General features: G+C 46.1%; 1 protein-coding gene across 5 annotated transcripts in view; it reads left to right on the top strand.

Moving 5' to 3' along the window:
* The window catches only part of mospd1 (motile sperm domain containing 1), a 97,617-nt gene that overhangs the window by 47,215 nt on the left and 29,706 nt on the right, over window positions 1-20,696 (top strand). For 4 of the 5 annotated variants that reach the window (XR_009513471.1, XR_009513472.1, XM_059976652.1 and 1 more), the window contains exon 5: window positions 8,567-8,728. The exons of the other annotated variant lie outside the window; for it this stretch is intronic. Coding sequence is in view for 2 of the 4 variants with exons in the window: in XM_059976652.1 (XP_059832635.1) it covers window positions 8,567-8,728 (162 nt within the window). In the remaining 2 variants the exon portion in view is untranslated. The remainder of the gene's footprint in view (window positions 1-8,566; window positions 8,729-20,696) is intronic. 5 annotated transcript variants of the gene reach the window in all.

The raw sequence follows: 20,696 nt of genomic DNA, 5'->3' as shown, positions 1-20,696 counted from the left end.
GCCAGAAACTTTCCTTTAATGCCATGGGCTCTTAACTTGGTAAGCAGCCTCATGTGTGGCACCTTGTTAAAATTTTTCTGGAAGTCCAAATATACAATATCCATTGCATCCCCTTTATCTATCCTATGTGTAATCTCCTCAAAGGACTCCAGCAAGGTCATCAGGCAAGATTTTCCCTTAAGGAAACCATGCTGACTATCCTATCTTGTCCTGTGTCACCAAGTACTCCATAACATCATCCTTAACAATTGACTCCAACATCTTCCCAACTAGTGAGGTCAGACTAACTGGTTTACCATTTCCTTTCTGCTACCTTCCTCTTTTCTTAAAGAGTGGAGTGACATTTGCAAATTTCCAGTTGTCTGGCACCATGCCAGAGTCCAATGATTTTTGCAAGATCATTACTAATGCCTCCACAATCTCTAACGCTATCTCTTTCAGAACCCTAGGGTGCAGTTCATCTGGTCTGGGTGATTTATGTACCCTTAGGTTTTTCAGCTTTTTGAGCACCTTCTCTCTTGAAATAGTAACTGCACTCACTTCTTCTTCCCTTCAACATCTGGCACATTGTTTGTGTCTTCCACAGTGAAGACTGATGCAAAATACTCATTTAGTTCTTCTGCCATCTCCTTGCCCCCACTTATTTCACCAGTCTCATTTTCTAGTGGTCCTATATCCACTCTCATCTGTCTTTTATTTTTTACGTATTTGAAAAAGCTTTTACTAATTGTTTGCTAGATGCTTTCATATTTCATCTTTTTCCTCCTAATGATTCTTTTAGTTGCTCTCTGGAGTTTTTTAAAATCTTCCCAATCCTCTGCCTTCCCACTAATTTTTGCTTTGTTGTATGCCCTCTCTTTTGCCTTTTGAACATTTCTTTGTTTTTGGAATACATCTATCCTACACCTTCCACATTTGGTCACCCCTGCCCCATCTCCTTCCATTTTACTTTGGCCAACTCCTCTTGCATACCACTGTAATTTCTTTAACTCCACCAAAGTACTGCTATTTCAGACTTTACTTTTTCCCTATCAAATTTCAAGTTGAACCCAATCAGACTGTAATCATTGCCTCCTAAGGCTTCTAATCCTTGTGGGTTGAGTTAAGAAACTGATGGCTGTTACATGCAGGCCTCCCACCAGTAACAGGGAATGTGGACCACAGATTACAACAGAAAATAGAAAAGGTGTGTCAGAAGGGTAAACCGGAAGTGATTAGGGTTTATTATATAACATCCAATCCAGTATAGCTGATCCCCTAGTGGGCTCAACAACAAACTGCACTAAAGAGCTATCTTGTAGACATTCAACATGCTCACTCTTTTGGGATTCATTTACAATCTGAATTTCCCCAATCGACCTGCAAGTTAAAATCTCCCATGACTATTATAACGTTACCCTGTGGCGACCCATTTCCTGGCGCATCCGAACCGACTCACAATTAGATAGCCTACGGGGGTTTGCGAGCACAGAGCTTTGGAGCCTCTGCGCCATGGGGGGCCGATTGAGGGAGGCTTAAAAGTGAGGCTGAAGTTTTCGAATAAAGTTTTCCTTCGACTGCAGTTACCGACTCCGTGTCGTAATTTTTGCGCTGCGTGTAGCACACCGCTACAATTGGTGACCCCGACGGTCCAAACGATTTTTGGACCAGAAATGACCGACGCCGCCTCTGTTCATGCGGTTTCGTTGAAACTGCCGGGTTTCTGGACACAGCGCCCGGACCTATGGTTCCAGCAAGCCGAAGCCCAATTCCACGTTCGCCAGATCACCTCAGAAGACACCCGCTACTACTACGTGGTGAGCTCCCTAGACCAGGACACAGCGGCCCGGGTCGCGGAGTTCGTACAGTCGCCCCCGGCAGACGGCAAGTACACGGAATTCAAAGCAGGACTTTCGGACTCTCACGGCGCGAGCGGGCTGCCCGTTTACTGCACCTGGATGGCTTGGGCGACAGACTTCCATCGGCTTTAATGAATGAGAAGTTGTCTCTGGCCGACGGACACACATGCCTCATGTTTGAGCAGGCATTCCTGGAGCAGCTGCCCGAGGACATACGCCTGCTGCTATCCGACGCGGATTTCAGTGACCCCCGGAAGGTGGCAGCCCGGGCGGACTTGCTGTGGAACGCCAAAAAGGTGAGCGGGGCGTCCGTCGCACAGATCTCCCAGCCACGCTCCCGGCAGCAAACCAGTCCAGGCCCAGCCGCAGAGCCCGCCAACCCCCGGCCCAATGAACACTGGTGCTTCTACCGCCAGCGGTGGGGCGCGGAAGCCCGCCGTTGTCGCCCGCCCTGCAAGTTCCTGGGAAACGCCAGGGCCAGCCGCCGCTGATGGCTACGGTGGCTGGCCATCGGGATAGCCTCCTGTATGTGTGGGATAGAAGGTCGGGACGCGGTTTTTGGTCGATACTGGGGCTGAGATCAGCGTTTTACCTCCGACGAGTTACGACACCCGCAGCAGGGCACCGGGTCCCCCCCTGAGGGCCGTGAATGGCAGCACAGTAAGGACCTATGGCACCCGTCAGGTGCAGCTACAGTTCGGCTCCAGCCAGTTCACGTGGGACTTCACACTGGCTGCCGTAGCCCAACCGCTTCTGGGTGCGGATTTTTTGCGGGCTCACAGCCTACTGGTCGACCTGCCCAGGAAGAGACTGGTACATGCCGAGACCTTTCAGACGTTCTCCCTGGGTGCAGCCCAGTTGCCAGCCCCTCACCTCGGCTCCATCACGCTGTCCGACAATGATTTCACCAGAGTCCTGGCAGAGTTCCCATCGGTTCTGGCACCGCAGTTCACAGCGGCCATGCCCAGGCACGGCATACAGCACCACATCCCGACCCAGGGACCACCCCTCCACGCCCGCGCTCGGCGGCTTTCCCCGGACAAGCTCCGACTGGCGAAGGAGGAGTTCCAGAGGATGGAGGAATTGGGGATCATCCGGCGGTCCGATAGCCCATGGGCCTCCCCCCTGCACATGGTGCCCAAAGCGACGGGGGGCTGGAGACCGTGCGGCGACTACCGCAGGCTGAACGAGGCTACCACACCGGACCGCTACCCTGTGCCGCACATTCAGGACTTTGCAGCAAACCTGCACGGCGCACGGATCTTCTCCAAGGTAGACCTCGTCCGAGGGTACCATCAAATCCCGATGCATCTGACGACGTCCCCAAAACGGCTCTCATCACCCCTTTCGGCCTTTTCGAGTTCCTCCGCATGCCGTTCGGCCTGAAGAATGCCGCACAGACGTTCCAGCGGTTAATGGACACGGTGGGACGGGACCTGGACTTCGCGTTCATCTATTTGGATGACATCCTCATAGCCAGCAGCAGTCGTCAGGAGCATCTGTCCCACCTCCGTCAACTCTGCGCCCGACTGAGTGAGTACGGTCTTACAATCAACCCCGCCAAATGCCAGTTCGGACTCGATACCATTGACTTCCTGGGCCACAGGATTACTAAAGACGCGGCAACCCCTCTGCCCGCTAAGGTAGATGCGGTCCGCCTCTTTCCCCGACCCACCACGATCAAAGGCCTTCAGGAATTCGTAGGTATGGTCAATTTCTACCGCCGCTTCCTCCCTTCAGCTGCCCGGATCATGCGCCCCCTGTTCGCCCTGATGTCGGGTCCGAGCAAGGACATTACCTGGGACGAGGAGTCCGCTGCTGCTTTCGTTCAAATGAAGGAAGCTTTGGCGGACGCCACAATGCTAGTACATCCCAGAATGGACGCCCCTACCGCCCTCACAGTGGACGCATCAAACACGGCAGTCGGTGGGGTGCTGGAGCAACTCATCGCAGGTCACTGGCAACCCCTGGCGTTTTTCAGCAAACACCTGCGACCACCCGAGCTTAAGTACAGTGCTTTCGGCCGGGAACTGTTGGCGCTCTACCTGGCAATCCGGCATTTCAGGTACTTCCTAGAAGGTCGGCCCTTCACCGCGTTCACGGACCACAAACCGCTTACCTTTGCGTTTACGAAAGCGTCCGACCCCTGGTCGTCCCGCCAGCAATGCCACCTGTCCTACATCTCTGAATACACGACGGATGTCCGGCACGTCTCAGGTAAGGACAATGTCGTGGCGGATGCGCTCTCTCGCCCTACCGTTCATGCCCTTTCCCAAGGGGTAGACTTTGAGGCACTGGCAGAGGCGCAGCAGGCAGATGAGGAGATTCCGAGTTACAGAACCACAGTCTCCGGTTTGCAGCTCCAGGACCTCCCCGTAGGCCCAGGTGAGAGGACCCTACTCTGTGACGTCGCCACCGGCCAGCCCCGTCCAGTCGTCCCGACAGCATGGCGGCGCCGCGTTTTCGACTCCATTCATAACTTGGCACATCCCTCCATCCGGACAACTGTCCGGATGGTTTCCAGCAGGTTCGTTTGGCACGGACTCCGCAAACAGGTCAGTGAATGGGCCAAAACGTGCATGCGCTGCCAGATGGCCAAGGTGCAGCGGCACACCAAAGCCCCACCGCAGCAGTTCCATCCCGCCCACCGGCGTTTCGACCACATTCATGTGGATATCGTGGGCCCCCTGCCAGTGTTGCGCAGAGCACGGCACCTCCTGACTATCGTGGACCGGTTCACAAGATGGCCAGAGGCGGTCCCGCTCACCGACACCACCTCCGAATCTTGCGCCCGAGCCCTGATCGCCACCTGGATATCTCGCTTTGGTGTACCAGCCCACATTACTTCCGACAGAGGCGCCCAGTTCACCTCCAGCCTGTGGTCAGCTATGGCCAGCCTTTTGGGGACTCAGCTGCACCACACCACTGCCTACCACCCACAGTCGAATGGGCTAGTGGAGCGTTTCCACCGTCACCTGAAGTTGGCCCTCATGGCCCGCCTGCAAGGAGCCAACTGGGCGGACGAGCTTCCCTGGGTCCTACTCGGCATCCGCACGGCGCCCAAGGACGACCTGCACGTCTCGTCGACCGAGTTGGTATACGGCGCGCCCCTGGTCGTCCCCGGGGAGTTCCTACCAGCCCCAAGGGGGCAAGAGGAAGAACCCGCAGCAGTCCTGGGCAGACTACGCGAGAAGCTCGGTAACCTGGCCCCCATGCCCACTTCACAGCATGGGCGGCACCCGACCTGCGTACCCAAAGACCTACAGAACTGTAAGTTTGTGTTTGTACGAAGGGGCGGGCATCGGCCGCCGCTGCAGCGGCCATACGAGGGGCCGTTTATGGTGCTCCGGAACAACGGGTCCACGTTCGTGCTGGACGTTGGGGGGAAAGAGGAGGTTTTCACGGTGGACCGCCTCAAACCGGCCCATGTGGACCTGGCGCAACCGGCCGAGTTTCCGGCACCTCGGCGCAGAGGCCGACCTCCCAAGCAGGTTCTGGCCCAGGCTGTGGACATTGGGGGGTGTATCGCCGGTTCTGGGGGGGGTTATGTGGCGACCCATTTCCTGGCGCATCCGAACTGACTCACAATTAGATAGCCTACGGGGGTTTGCGAGCACAGAGCTTTGGAGCCTCTGCGCCATGGGGGGCCGGTTGAGGGAGGCTTAAGAGTGAGGCTGAAGTTTTCGAATAAAGTTTTCCTTCGACTGCAGCTACCGACTCCGTGTCGTAATTTTTGCGCTGCGTGTAGCACACCGCTACAACCCCTCCGATACAACATGTAACCTTGGACATTCAGCTCCCAGCTACAATCATCCTTCAGCCATGATTCAGTGGTAGCCGCAACATCATACCCAACAATCTGTGAAAGTGCAACAAGATCATCCACCTTATTTCTTGTAATCCGTGAATTGAGATATAGCACTTTGAGTGCTACCCTTTTTGATTCTGCATCCCTACTGCACTGATACTTACCCTGCTGGCTGCTATTGTGTCCTATCATCAACATGCCATTGCTGACTGTCTTATTGCATGTTATCTTTGCTTTTTTACCATTCGTCTTATTCTGAATCCCTTCACTCCAGTTCCCACCCTCCTGCCAAATTAATTTAAACTCTCCCCAACAGCTCTAACAAACCTGCCTGCAAGAATATTGGTTCCCCTTGAGTTCAGGTGCAACAGTCACTCTTGAACAGCTCATACCTCTCCCTGAAGAGATCCCAATGATCCAAGAACCTGAAGCCTTTCCCCCTGCACCAGCTTTTTGGCCGCACATTAATTTGCAAACACCTTGTTTCTACCCTCACTGGCATGTGACACAGGTGGCAATCCAGAAATTACTACCCAGGATGTCCTGCTTTCAACTTTCTATCTAACTCTCTAAATTTTTTTTTCAGGACTTCTTTGTTTTTCCTTCCTACATGATTGTTATCAATATATACCAAGACATCTGGCAGCTGTCTCCCTCTCCAAAATGTGCACACCATCCGAGACATCCCTGACTCTGGCACCTGGGAGGCAACATACCGTCTGGGTGTCCCCTTCATGCCCACAGAATCTCCTGTCTGTTCCCCTAACTATTGAGTTCCCTATCACTACCACTTCCCTCTTGTCCCTCCATTCTCCACCACAGACCTATTCTCATGCCTGTAATCCAAACTCCATGGCATTCCCCTGGGAGGTCATACCCACAACAGTATCTAAAATGGTATACTTATTTTTGAGGGGTATGGCTGCAGGGGTGCTCTGTGCTAACTGTCTATTCACACTTGCATGTCTCCTGACAGTCACCCTGCTACTTGCCTCCTGCAACTTAGGGGTGACTACTTCCCTGTAACTCTGATTGATGATCTCCTCACTCTCTTGTACAAGCAAAGATCATCCAGCTGCTACTCCAGATTCCTAACACAGTCTTCAAGGAGCTGCCCTGCCTCTTTTCCTAATCACAGATCAAGTATTGCACTCACAAGGGAAAATCTGCAGATCTGGAAAACTCAGCAACAAACTCAAAATGCTGGAGGAACTCAGCAAGCCAGGCAGCATCTATGGAAAATAGTACAGTTGGCGTTTCAGCCCAAAATGTCAAATGTTCTTCTTTCCATAGATACTGCTTGGCCTGCTGAAATCCAACAACATTTTGTGTGTGTTGCTCAAGTATTGCACTCTCTTCAATTGGGTCCCCTCTGTATTGATTAAGGAAACTTTCCTGAACATATTTGACAAACACTTTCCCATCCAGCCCTTCGACAGTATGGTAGTATGTGGAAAGTTAAAATCACCTACTATCACAGCCTTATATTTCTTGCAACAGCCTGCAATCTGTCTACAAAATTGTTCCTCTAAATCCTATTGGGTGGTCTATAGTATAATCCCACTAACACGGTTGTACCTTTCTTGTTCCTCATTTATACCCATATAGTCTCACCAGATGAGTTTTCCAGTCTGTCCTATCTGAGTACTGCTGTGACATTTTACCTAGTGAATAATGCCATCTCTATAACGTTCCATCACTTCTAAAACAACGGAACCACAAAATATTGAACTGCTAGTCCTGCCCTTCTTGCAACCAAGTCTCAATAGTGGCTACAATGTCATAATTCCACATACTGATCCATACTTTTTGCTTATAGAACATAAACATAAAACATAGAAATGTACAGCACATTACAGGTCCTTCGACCCACAATGTTGTGCCATGTAACCTACTCTGGAAACAGCCTAGAATTTCTCCAACGCATAGCCCTGTATTTTTCTAAGCTCCTTGTACCTATCTAAGAGACTCTTAAAAGACCCTATTGTATCCACTTCCACCATCACCGCTGGCAGTGCATTCCATGAACCCACCACTCTCTGTGTGGAAAAACTTAACCCCGACATCCTCTCGGTACCTATTTCCAAGCACCTAAAAACTACTCCCCCTCAGGTTGGCCATTTCAGCCCTGGGAAAAAGCCTCTGACTATCCACACCATCAATGCCCCTCATCATCTTATACACCTCTATCAGGTCACCGCTCATCCTCCATCGCTCCAAGAAGAAACGCCAAGTTCACTCAACCTATTCTCATAAGGTACACCCTCCAATCCAGGCAACATCCTTGTAAATCTCCTCTGCATCTTGTATAGCTGTAACATTATCTCACAGCTCTTGAACTCAATCCCATGGCTGACGAGTGCCAACACAGTCAACCTGCGTAGCAGCTTTGAGTTATGTCATGTACACAGACCCCAAGATCTCTCAGATCCTCCACACTGTCAAGAGTCTTACCATTAATATTATATTGTGTCTTCAAATTTGACCTACCAAAATGAACCACTTCACACTAATGGGGGTTGAATCCATCTGCCACTTCTCAGCCTGGCTCTGTATCCTTTGGATGTCGCAGTGTAACCGCTGACAACCCTCCAGTCTATCCACAACATTCCCAATTTTTGTGTCATCAGCAAACTTATTAATCCACCTTTCTACTTCTTCATCCAGGTCATTTATAAAAATCTGCCTTTATGTAAACTCATCTGCCTTTATCTCCAGAGTCACAACATTCCCTTTGTTTTCTGCTCTCCTCTCATTTCTGCAATTTAAACCACAGTTGTTTTCTCATTTTACAGTTTTGATCGAAAGTCATAACATGAAATGTTATCTTCCTGCTATGGATTCCTCATCTAGTTTCACCATACACATAGCTTCATCAACTGGCTTTCAATAGACTCATTAATGTCTCATTAATTTTCAGAATCAAGAACAGTGTCCTCGGGACCCAGCTTGCTTACTGTCTTCCTGGGAATCATCTGCATTGCAGTGTTGATGTTACCAACACTCGGAGAAGCAGAATCCCTGGTGCCTGTCTACCTCCACTTGAGTGTCAATCAGAAGTTAGTTGCTGCTTATGTTCTGGGTAAGCATGCTTTAGATATAATACAGAGAATTCTGTGCTTAGGAAGAACACACCATAGGAACAGCTCATGATGTTTTGCGGAACATTGCTAACTAAACTAATCATGCATAATTACTCTAATCACTTCCACCTACACATGGTCCATATCCCTCCATTTTCTGCCCATTTATGTGTCTGCCTAAGAGCTCTTCCAACACCTTTATTGTATCTGCCTCACAACCCCTGGCAGGCACCCAGTCTCTAGGTTTTAAAAAAAAGGGCACATCTCCTTTGAATTTACTCCCTCTCACTTTAATTACATTTCCTCTAGTTTTGACCCTGGAAAAAAGCAAGTAGCTGTTTTAATCGTCTGTATATTTCATGGCTTTATAAATTTCTCTCAGTTCAGAAATTCCAGAGAAAACAACCCCAAGTTTGTCCAGTCTATCCTTGCAACATATGCCCTCTAATCCGGGAACCATCATGGTATACCTCTTTATAAATCTGCAATATAACTTCCTGACTTGACTCAGTGCCTCGACTAATGAAGACAAGCATACTATACATCTTCACCATTCTATGAACCCATGTAGCAGCTGTCAGGGAGCTGTGAACTTGAACCCCAGGATGTCCCTGTATGTCAACTCCATTGAGGCTCCTTCCATATGCTGGATCTACATGTGGGCCATTTTACCTGAGGTTCACTACATGAGGGACAGATGCAACTTTACTGAGTGAAAGTTGTGCATTTTAAGAGGTTAAGCTATGGCAGGAATTACACACTAAATGGTTAGGCCTTGGGCAGTCTGAAGAACAGTGGGATTGAGGGGCACAGGCACATGGTTCTTGAAAGTGGGGGCATAGTAGACAGGATAGTAAAGAAGGCCTTTGGCTTTTATCAGTCAGGGCATTAAGTACAGCAGTTGAGGCATCATTGGTTAAACCGTGTGCATTTCGAGTCCCTAACACCATAAGACTTAGCAGCAAGGTTAGGCTGTTTGGCCCATTTAATCTGCTCCACCATTTATTATCCCTCTCAAACCCATTCTTCTGCCTCTCCCTATTACCTTTGATGCCCTAACTAAAGTTGCATGGGAATGAAACTAGAGTGCCAGAATAGATAGTGGAGTGGTTGTGAAGTCCGATGTTATTAAGACCTCAGATAAAATCAGGAATCAAAAGGTTCAGCGTGTGGGACTTGCATTCTGAGTTGTGCATATTTCAATGCAAGAAGTATTGTAGAAAAGCTAGATGAGCTTGGCATGGATCAACTCCTGGGATTGTGAAATTGTAGCCATTAGTGAGACTTGATTGAAGGAGGGGCAGGACCGGCAGCTGAATATTTCAGGTTTCCATTGATTTAGACGCAACAGAGTGGAAAGGGTCACAGGGAAAGGGGTGGAGTTACTAGTCAGGGAAAATACCACAGCAGTGCTCAGTCAGGACAGACTGGAAAACTCATCTAGTGAGGCTTTATGGGTGGAACTGAGGTAAAAGAAAGCTATGACCACATTAATGAGATTATATTATAGACCACCCAACAGTTCTTGGGATCTAGTGGAACAAATTTGTAATGAGATTACACACTATTACAAGAAACATAAGGTAAACATTTATAGAATACCTACAAGAAAGCTCCTTAGAACAGCATTGGTGCTGTGCAATGAACAGGAATTGATTAGATAGCTTAAGTTAAAACAACCCTTAGTGGGCAGTGATCATAATATGGTAGAATTTACCTTACAATTTGAGAAGGAGAAGCTAAAGTCAAATGTATTAGTATTATAGTGGAGCAAAGGGAATTACAGAGACATGAGAGGAGCTAGCCAAAATTCATTGGAAAGGAACCACTAGTAGGGGTGACAGCAAAACTGGAGTTTCTGGGAGCAGTTTGAAAAATAAAGGATAGATACATCCCAAAGAAGTAGTATTCTAAATGTAGGATGATACAACCATGACTGACAAGAGAAGTCAAAGCCAACATAAAAGCCAAAGAAAGGCCATATAATAGAGCAAAAATTACTGGGAAGTTAGAGGATGGGAAACTTTTAAAAACCAACACAGGGCAACAAAAAAGTCACAACGAAGGAAAAGATGGAATATGAAGAGAAGCTAGCCAATAATATTAAAGAGGATATCAAAAGTTTATTTAGATATATAAAGTGTAAAAGAAAGGTGAGACCAGATATTGGACTGCTGGAAAATGATGCTAGAGAGGTAGTAATGAGGGGGCAAATAAATAGCAGATGAACTGAATTTGTTTAAAACTAACTATATGCTTGGTAGCTACTTTATTAGGTACTGTACCTCTGGTGCTGTAGCTCATACACTTCAAGGTTCAACATGTTATACAGAGATTCTTTTCTGCAAGTATTTTGCATCATCTTTCATTGTGGAAGGCATTAGCAGTATTCTGAAAATTTGACAGTGTCAGGGGGCACAAGTCTGTGAAGTTGCCTTTACTAGCGAGAGGGTGCTTGGGAAACTGAAAGGTCTGAAGGTTGGCAAGTCACCTGAACCAGGTGATCTACATCCCAGGGTTCTGAAAGAGGTGGCTGATGGGATTGTGGAGGTATTAGTAATGATCATTCAAGAATCGCGAGATTCTGGAATTGTTCTGGAAGACTGGATATTGTAAATTTCACTTCACTCTTCAAAAAGAGAGAGAGGCAGAAGAAAGGATACTATAAACCAGTTAGTTTGACCTCTGTGGATGAGAAGATGTTAGAGCTGGTTGTTAAGCATGTGGTTTCAGGGTACTTAGGGATACAAGATAAAAATAGGCCAAAGTCAACATGGTTCTCTTAAGGGAAAATCTTGCTTAACAAATCTGTTGGAATTCTTTGAAGAAATAACAATCAAGATAGACAAAGGAAAATCGATGGATGTTGTGTACTTGGATTTTCAGAAGCCCTTTGATAAGGTGCCACACATGAGGTTGTTTAACAAGTTAAGGGCCTTTGGTATTACAAGAAAAATGCTAGCATGGATAGAATTTGGAGAAGGAAGTCTGAGAATCAGAACAGCAGTGATGTAGGAGCCATTTTGATTTTCTCTTCTCATCAAGGTTAAGAGAGGCGGGACTGCGCAGGCATATGACGTCAGGCAGTGAAGCGCGGAAGATTTAGAAGGACAGAAATCCTGATTCGGGTTTAATTTGGAGAAGGAAGTCTGAGAATCAGAACGGGAATGCAGTGAGAGCCATTTTGATCTTCTTCTTATTGGAGTTAAGAGAGGCGGGACTGCACAGGCGTGTGACGTTGGGAAGTGAAGCACGGAAGATTTAAAAGGAACACAGCCTTATACAGTGGGCAGTGGAGTGAGCCAGAAATAGAGTGAAGGCTCGACGGGCTTAGGTCGAAACGGGCAAGGCAAAGTAGGTTTAGTTTTCAGTTTTTCCTGTTATTTGAAGAAAAGGGGAATTACAAGTGTGAGGGCAGCTTGTTGTTCTCGGTGTCGGATGTGGGAGGTCCTGGAGTCTCTTATCCTCCCGGACAACCATATCTGTGCCAGGTGCGCCAAGCTGCAGCTCCTAAGGGACCGTGTTAGAGAGCTGGAGTTGCAGCTCGATGACCTTCATCTGGTCAGGGAGAGTGAGGAGTTGCTAGAGAGGAGTTACAGGCAGGTGGTCACACCAGGGCCATGGGAGGCAGACAAAGTGGGTCATGGTTAGGAGAGGGAAGGGGAAGAGTCAGGTACTAGAGAGTACCCCAGTGGCTGTACTTCTTGACAATAAGTACTCCTGTTTGAGTACTGTTTGGGGGGGGGCAACCTACCTGGGGGAAGCAACAGTGGCCGTACCTCCGGCACAGAGTCCAGCCCTGTAGCTCAGAAGGGTAGGGAAAGGAAGAGGAAGGCAGTAGTAATAGGAGACTTGATAGTTAGGGGGCCAGATAGGTGATTCTGTGGACACAGTCAGGAGACCTGGATGGTAGTTTGCCTCCCTGGTGCCAGGGTCCAGGATGTTTCTGATCGCGTCCAAGATATCCTGAAGTGGGAGGGTGAGGAGCCAGAGGTCGTGGTATGCATAGGTACCAATGACATAGGTAGGAAAAGGGAAGAGGTTCTGAAAGGAGAATATAGGGAGTTAGGAAGGGAGTTGAGAAGAAGGACCGCAAAGGTAGAAATCTCAGGATTACTACCTGTGCCATGCGACAGTGAAAGTAGGAGTGGAATGAGGTGGAGGATAAATGCGTGGCTGAGGGATTGGAGCAAGGGGCAGGAATTCAAATTTCTGGATCATTGGGACCTCTTTTGGGGCAAGTGTGACCTGTACAGAAAGGACGGGTTGCACTTGAATCCCAGGGGACCAATATCCTGGCGGGGAGATTTGCTAAGGCTCCTGGGGAGACTTCAAACTAGAATGGTTGGGGGGTGGAAATCAAATTGAAGAGACTGGGAGAGAGGTGGTTAGTTCACAAATAGAGAAAGCTTGTAGACAATGTGTGAGGGAGAACAGGCAGGTGATAGAGAAGGGGAGTGCTCAGACTGAAGATGTAGGGGAGAAGGAAGAAAAAGAAGATAGTAATTGTTTACACCGTAAGAGATAAACAGAGTGTAAGAGGTGGAGAATTTCTTAAATGCATTTATTTTAATGCTAGGAGCATTGTAAGAAAGGTGGATGAGCTTAGAGCACGGATTGATATCTGGAAATATGATGTTGTAGCTATTAGTGAAACATGGTTGCAGGAGGGGTGTGATTGGCAACAAAATATTCCTGGATAGAATCAGAGGGGCAAGAGGGGGAGGTGTTGCAGTGCTTGTCAGAGAAAATTTTACAGCGGTGCTTTGGCAGGATAGATTAGAGGGCTCGTCTAGGGAGGCTATTTTGTTTGAATTGAGGAATGGGAAAGGTGTAGTAACACATAGGGGTGTATTTTAGACCACCTAATGGGCAGCGAGGATTGGAGGAGCAAATTTGTAGGGAGGTAGCAGATATTTGTAGTAAGCACAAAGTTGTGATTGTGGGAGATTTTAATTTTCCACACATAGACTGGGAAGCCCATTCTGTAAAAGGGCTGGATGGTTTGGAGTTTATAAAATGTGTGCAGGACAGTTTTTTGCAGCAGTACATAGAGGTACCAACTAGAGAATGGGCAGTGTTGGATCTCCTGTTAGGGAATGAGATAGGTCAGGTGATGGAGGTATGTGTTGGGGAGCACTTCGGGTCCAGTAATCACAATGCCACCATCTTTCAATATAATTATGGAGGAGGTTAGGTCTGGATGCAGGGTTGAGATTTTTGATTAGAGAAAGGCTAACTTTGAGGAGATGCGAAAGGATTTAGAAGGAGTGGATTGGGACAATTTGTTTTATGGGAAAGATGTAATAGAGAAATGGAGGTCATTTAACTGTGAAATTTTGAGGGTATAGAATCTTTATGTTCCTGTTAGGTTGAAAGGAGAGAAGAGTTTGAGAGAGCCATGGTGTCCAAGGGATATTGGAAACTTGGTTCGGAAGAAGAGAGAGATCTACAGTAAATATAGGCAGCATGGAGTAAATGAGGTGCTCGAGGAATATCAAGAATGTAAAAAGAATCTTAAAAAAGAAATTAGAAAAGCTAAAAGAAGATATGAGGTTGTTTTGGCAAGTAAGGTGAAAATAAATCCAAAGGGTTTCTACAGTTATATTAATAGCAAAAGGATAGTGAGGGATAAAATTTCTCAGAGAATCAGAGTGGACAACTATGTGTGGAGCCAAAAGAGATGGGGGAGATTTTGAACAATTTGTTTTTTTTCGGTATTCACTGAGGAGAAGGATATTGAATTATGTAAGGTAAGGGAAACAAGTTGGGTAGTTATGGAAACTATGATGAATAAAGAAGGGGAAGTACTGGCGCTTTTAAAGAATATAAAAGTGGGTAAGTCTCTGGGTCCTGACAGGATATTTCCTAGGATCTTGAGGACAGTTAGTGTAGAAATAGCAGGGGCTCTGACAGAAATGTTTCAAATGTAATTAGAAACGGGGATGGCGCCAGAGGATTGGCGTATTGCTCATGTGGTTCCATTGTTTAAAAAGGATTCTAAGAGTAAACCTAGCAATTATGGGCCTGTCAGTTTGACATCAGTGGTGGTTAAGTTAATGGAAAGTATTCTTAGAGGTGGTATATATAATTCTCTGGATAGACAGGGTCTGATTAGGAACAGTCAACATGGATTTGTACGTGGAAGGTCGTGTTTGACAAATCTTATTGAATTTTTTGAAGAGGTTACTAGGAAAGTTGATGAGGGTAAAGCAGTGGATGTTGTGTATATGGACTTCAATAAGGCCTTTGACAAGGTTCCACATGGAAGGTTAGTTAGGAAGATTCATCATTAGGTATTAATATTGAAGTAGTAAAATGGATTCAACAGTAGCTGGATGGGAGATGCCAGAGAGTAGTGGTGGATAACTGTTTGTCAGGTTGGAGGCTGGTAACTAGTGGTGTGCCTCAGGGATCTGTACTGGGTCCAATGTTGTTTGTTATATACATTAATGAGCTGGATCATGGGGTGGTAAATTGGATTAGAAAATATGCAGATGATACTAAGGTAGGTGGTGTTGTGGATAATGAAATAGGTTTTGAAAACTTGCAGAGAGATTCAGTCCAGTTAGAAGTGTGGGCTGAAAGATGGCAAATGGACTTTAATGCTGATAAGTGTGAGGTGCTACATTTTGGTAGGAATAATCCAAATAGGACATACATGGTCAATGGTAGGGCATTGAGGAATGCAGTAGAACAGAGTGATCTAGGAATAATGGTGCATAGTTCCCTGAAGGTGGAATCTCATGTGGATAGGGTGATTAAGAAAGCTTTTGGTATGTTGGCCTTTATAAATCAGAGCATTGAGTATAGGAGTTGGGATGTAATGTTAAAATTGTACAAGGCATTAGTGAGGCCAAACTTGGAGTATTGTGTACAATTCTGGTCACCGAATTATACAAAAGATGTCAGCAAATGAGAGAGCACAGAGGAGATTTACTAGAATGTTACCTGGGTTACAGAAAAAGGTTGAACAAGTTAGGAGCATAGAAGGTTGAAGGGGGTCTTGATAGAGGTATTTAAAATTATGAGGGGGATAGATAGAGTTGACGTGGATAGGCTTTTTCCATTGAGAGTAGGGGAGATACAAACAAGAGGATATGAGTTAAGAGGTAAAAGTTTAGGGGTAACATGAGGGGGAGCTTCTTTACTCAGAGAATGATAGCTGTGTGGAACGAGCTTCCGGTGACCCCTGTTTCCATCCAAGGGGTCAGTGTGGACATGGTGGAGGATTACAAATACCTGGGGATACGAATTGACAATAAACTGGACTGGTCAAAGAACTCTGAGGCTGTCTGCAAGAAGGGTCAGAGCCGTCTCTATTTCCTGAGGAGACTGAGGTCCTTTAACATCTGCCGGATAATGCTGAGGATGTTCTACGAGGCTGTGGTGGCCAGTGTTATCATGTTTGCTCTTGAGTGCTGGTGCAGCAAGCTGAGGGTACCAGACACCAATAGAATCAACAAACTCATTCGTAAGGCCAGTGATGTTGTTGGGGTGGAACTGGACTCTCTGACGGTGGTATCTGAGAAGAGGATGCTGTCCAAGTTGTATGCCATTTTGGACATAGACTCCCATCTACTCCATAATGTACTGGTTAGGCGCAGGAGTACATTCAGCCAGAGACTCATTCCACAGAGATGTAACACTGAGCGACATAGAAAGTCATTCCTGCCTGTGGCCATCAAACTTTACAACTTCTCCCTCGGAGTGTCAGACACCCTGAGCCAATAGGCTGGTCCTGGACTTATTTCCACTTGGCATGATCAACATTATTATTTAATTATTTATGGTTTTATATGACTATATTTCTACACTATTCTTGGTGCGGCTGTAACGAAACCCAGTTTCCCTCGGGATCAATAAAGTATGTCTGTCTGTCTAGAAGTGGTAGAGGCAGGTTTGATATTGTCATTTAAAAAAAAATTGGATAGGTATATGGACAGGAAAGGAATGGAGGGTTATGGGCCAAGTGCAGGTCGGTGGGACTAGGTGAGAGTAAGCGTTCAGCACGGACTAGAAGGGCCGAGATGGCCTGTTTCCGTTCTGTAATTGTTATATGGTTAATACTAGCTGATTGGCAGGAGGCAAAGAGTGGTAACAAAGGGGGCCTTTGTGCTTGGCTATGGTGACTAGCGGTGTTCCTCAGGGTCTCTGTTGGGACCACGTCTTTTTACATTATATGTCAATGATTTGGATGACAGAATTGATGGCAGGGTAGTGTTGAGAAAGCAGAGAGACTGTACATAAGGACTTAGATAGATTAGGAGAATAGGCAGATGGAATAAAGAGTTGGGAAATGTATGATCATGCACTTTGTTATAAGTAATATAAGTGTGAACTGTTTTCTAAATGCAGAGAAAATTCAAAAATCTGAGATGCAAGGGACCTGGGAGTCATCATGCAGAATTCTCTGAAGATTAATTTGCTGGTTGATTTGGTGGTGAGGAAGGCAAATGCAATGTTAGCATTCATTTTACGAGGATTAGGATGTTAAAGCAAGGATGTAATGTTCAGGTTTTAAAGGCATTAGTGAGGGCGCACTTGATGTATTTTGAGCAGTTATAGACCCCTGATCCTAGAAAGGATGTACTGACTTTGGAGAGGGTTCAAAGGAGGTTCACAGAAATATTTGGGATTGCACTGGAACTGTATTCACTGGGATTCAGAGGAATGTAGGGAATTTTGCATTTACATCTATCAGATGTTTCCTGTGTTGGGAGAGTCTAAGACCAGAGGATACAGCCTATAAATTCTCTGTTTAGAATGGAGTTGAGGAGGAATTTTTTTAGCCAGAGAGTCATGAATTTTTGGAATTTGTTGCCATACTGTGGAGGCCACATTATTGGATATATTTAGGTAGAGGTTGATAGATTCTTAATTAGTCTGGGCATGAAGGGATGCGGGGAGGAAGCAAATAATTGGGGCTGAGAGGGAAATGGTGAAATGGTGGAGCAGACTCAAGGTGAAGTGGTCTAATTCTGCTCCTATATTTTATGGTAGTGATAGTAGGTGATTTTAACTTTCCACATACTACCTGGGACATCCATATTGTACTGATGGGATGAGATGAGTTTGACAAATGTGTTCAGGAAAGTTCTAGAGTCATAGAAAAATACAGCACAGAAACAGGACCTTTGTCCCATCTAGTGCATGCAGAAAACATGTAAATTGCCTAATCCCGTCAACCTGCACTGACTCCACAGCCCTCCATATCCCTACCATCTATGTACCTATCCAAACTTTGCTCAAACATTGAAATCAAATTTGCATGTCCCACTTGTGCTGGCAGCTCATTCCACACTCTTGCGGCCCTCTGGGTGAAGAAGTTTCCCTTCATGTTCCCCTTAAACTTTTCACCTTTTACCTGTAACCCTTGACTTCTGATTGTAGTCCCACCCAACCTTAGTGGTAAAAACTTGCTTGTATTTACTCTATATACAATTTTGTATACCTCTTTAAAATCTTCTCAATCCTCTTATGTTCTAAATATTTGTCTTATTCAATCTCTCCTTAAAACTCAGGTCCTCCAGACTCAGCAACATTCTTGTAAGTTTTTTCTGTACTCTTTCAACCTCATTTACATCTCTCCTGTAGGCAGGTGACCAAAACTGAACACAGTACTTCAAACAAGGCCTCACCAATGTCCAGTACATGTTCAACACAACATCCCATCTCCTTTACTCAGTTCTTTGATTTAGAAAGGCCAATGTGTCAAAAGCTTTCATTACAACCCTTTCTACCTGTGATGCCACTTTCAACAAATTATGGACCTGAATTCCCTGATCCCTTTGTTCCACCACACTTAGTGCCCAGGTCAGGTCAGGTCAAGTCAAGTCAAGTCAAGTCAACTTTTATTGTCATTTCGACCATAACTGCTGGTATAATGCATAGTAAAAATGAGACACTGTGTAAGACCTACCTTGGTTCATTCTACCAAAGTGCAAAACCTTGCACTAAGACCATAAGACATAGGAGCAGAATTAGGCCATTCAGCCCATTGAGTCTGCTCCGCCATTCCATCATGGGTGATCCTGGATCCCACTCAACCTCCCTTCTCGCCATATCCTTTGATGTCCTGACTGATCAGGAAACGATCAACTTTTGCTTTAAATATATCCACAGACTTGACCTCCACCTCAGACTGTGGCAGAGCATTCCACAGCTTCACTACTGTTTAGCTAAAAAAAAATTTCTCCTTACCTCTGTTTGAAAAGATCGCCATTTAATTTCGAGATTGTGCCCTCTAGTTCTGGATCCCCCTACCACAGGAAACATCCTCTCCACATCCACATTATCTAGTCCTTTCAACATTTGGTGGGTTTCAAGGAAATCTCCCTCAAACCCCCCCCCCCCTCCTGTGTTCTTCTCAATTACAATGAGCACAGGCCCAAAACTGCCAAACACTTAACCCCTTGTTAACCCCTTCATTCCCAGTATCATCCTTGTGACCCTCTTCTGTACTCTCTCCAATGACAACACATCCTTTCTGAGATAAGGGAACCAAAACTATTCAAGTACGGCCCGACTGGTGTCTCATAAAGGCTCAGCATTATCTCCTTGCTTTTATATTCTATTCCCCTTGAAATAAATGCCAACATTGCATTTGCCTTCTTTACCACAGACTCCACCTGTAAGTTGGAGTCTTGCACGAGGACTCCTAAGACCCTCTGCACCTCTGATGTTTGAACCTTCGCCCCATTTAGATAATAGTCTGCACTATTGTTCCTTTTACCAAAATGCATTATCATACATTTCCCAACATGTATTCCATCTGCCACTTTTTCGCCCATTCTTCCAATTTGTCTAAGTCCTGCTGCAATCGCATTGCTTCCTCAGCACTACCTACCCCTCCACCTATCTTGGTATCATCCACAGACTTTGCTACAACGCCATCAATTCCATTATCCAAATCACTGACAAACAATGTGAAAAGCAATGGTCCTAAGACTGACCCCTGAGGAACACTGCTAATCACTGGCAACCAATCAGAAAAGGCCCCTTATATTCCCATTCGCTGCCTCCTGCCTGTCAGCCATTCCTCTATCCATGCCAGTATTTTTGCTGTAACGTCATAGGATTTTATCTTGTTAGGCAGCCTCATGTGTGGCACCTTATCAAATGCCTTCTGAAAATCCAAGTAAATGACATCTACTGCCTCTCCTTTGTCCACCCTGCTTGTTACTTCCTCAAAGAACTCTTAACAGATTTCTCAGGCAAGAGTTCCCTTCATCGAAACCATGCTGACTTTGATTTATTTTATCATTAATCTCCAAGTACCCTGAAACCTCATCCTTAATAATAGACTCCAACACTTTCCCAACCACTGAGGTTAAGCTTTCTTTTGTCTTCCTGCCTTCCTGCCTTCCTAAAGAGTGGAGAGACATTTACAATCTTCCAGTCCTCTGGTCCATGCAAGAATCAAGTGATTCTTAAAAGATCATGACCAATGCATCCATTCTGTTCAGCAACCTCTCTCAGGACTCTGGGATGTAGCCCATCTGGTCCAGGTGACTTATCCACCTGAAAACCTTTGAGTTTGCCTAGCACTTTTTCATTTGAAATAGTAACAACACTCATTCCTTTTCCTTGACACTCACATACTCCTGGCACACTGCTAGTGTCTTCCACAGTCAAGACAATTGCAAAGTACCTATTAAGTTTATATGCCATTTCTTTGACCCCTATTACTACCTCACCAGCAACATTTTCCAGTTGTCCAATATCAACTCTCACCTCCCTTTTATGATTTATATAACTGAGAAAACTTTCGGTATCCTGCTTTGTATTATAGGCTAGTTTCAAACTTAATACAGGCCCTTCAGCCCACGATGCCATGCCGAGCGTATACTTATTTTAGAAATTACCTAGGGTTACCCATAGCCCTCTATTTTTCTAAGCTCTGTGTACCTATCCAGGAGTCTCTTAAAAGACCCTATTGTATCCGCCTCCACTACTGCCGCTGGC

The sequence above is a fragment of the Hypanus sabinus genome, chromosome 8 (assembly GCF_030144855.1).
Source record: "Hypanus sabinus isolate sHypSab1 chromosome 8, sHypSab1.hap1, whole genome shotgun sequence".
Classification (NCBI taxonomy): Eukaryota; Metazoa; Chordata; class Chondrichthyes; order Myliobatiformes; family Dasyatidae; genus Hypanus; species Hypanus sabinus.
The sequence above is the reverse complement of the archived record's forward strand: the minus strand, read 5'-3'. Positions and strand labels throughout refer to the sequence as shown.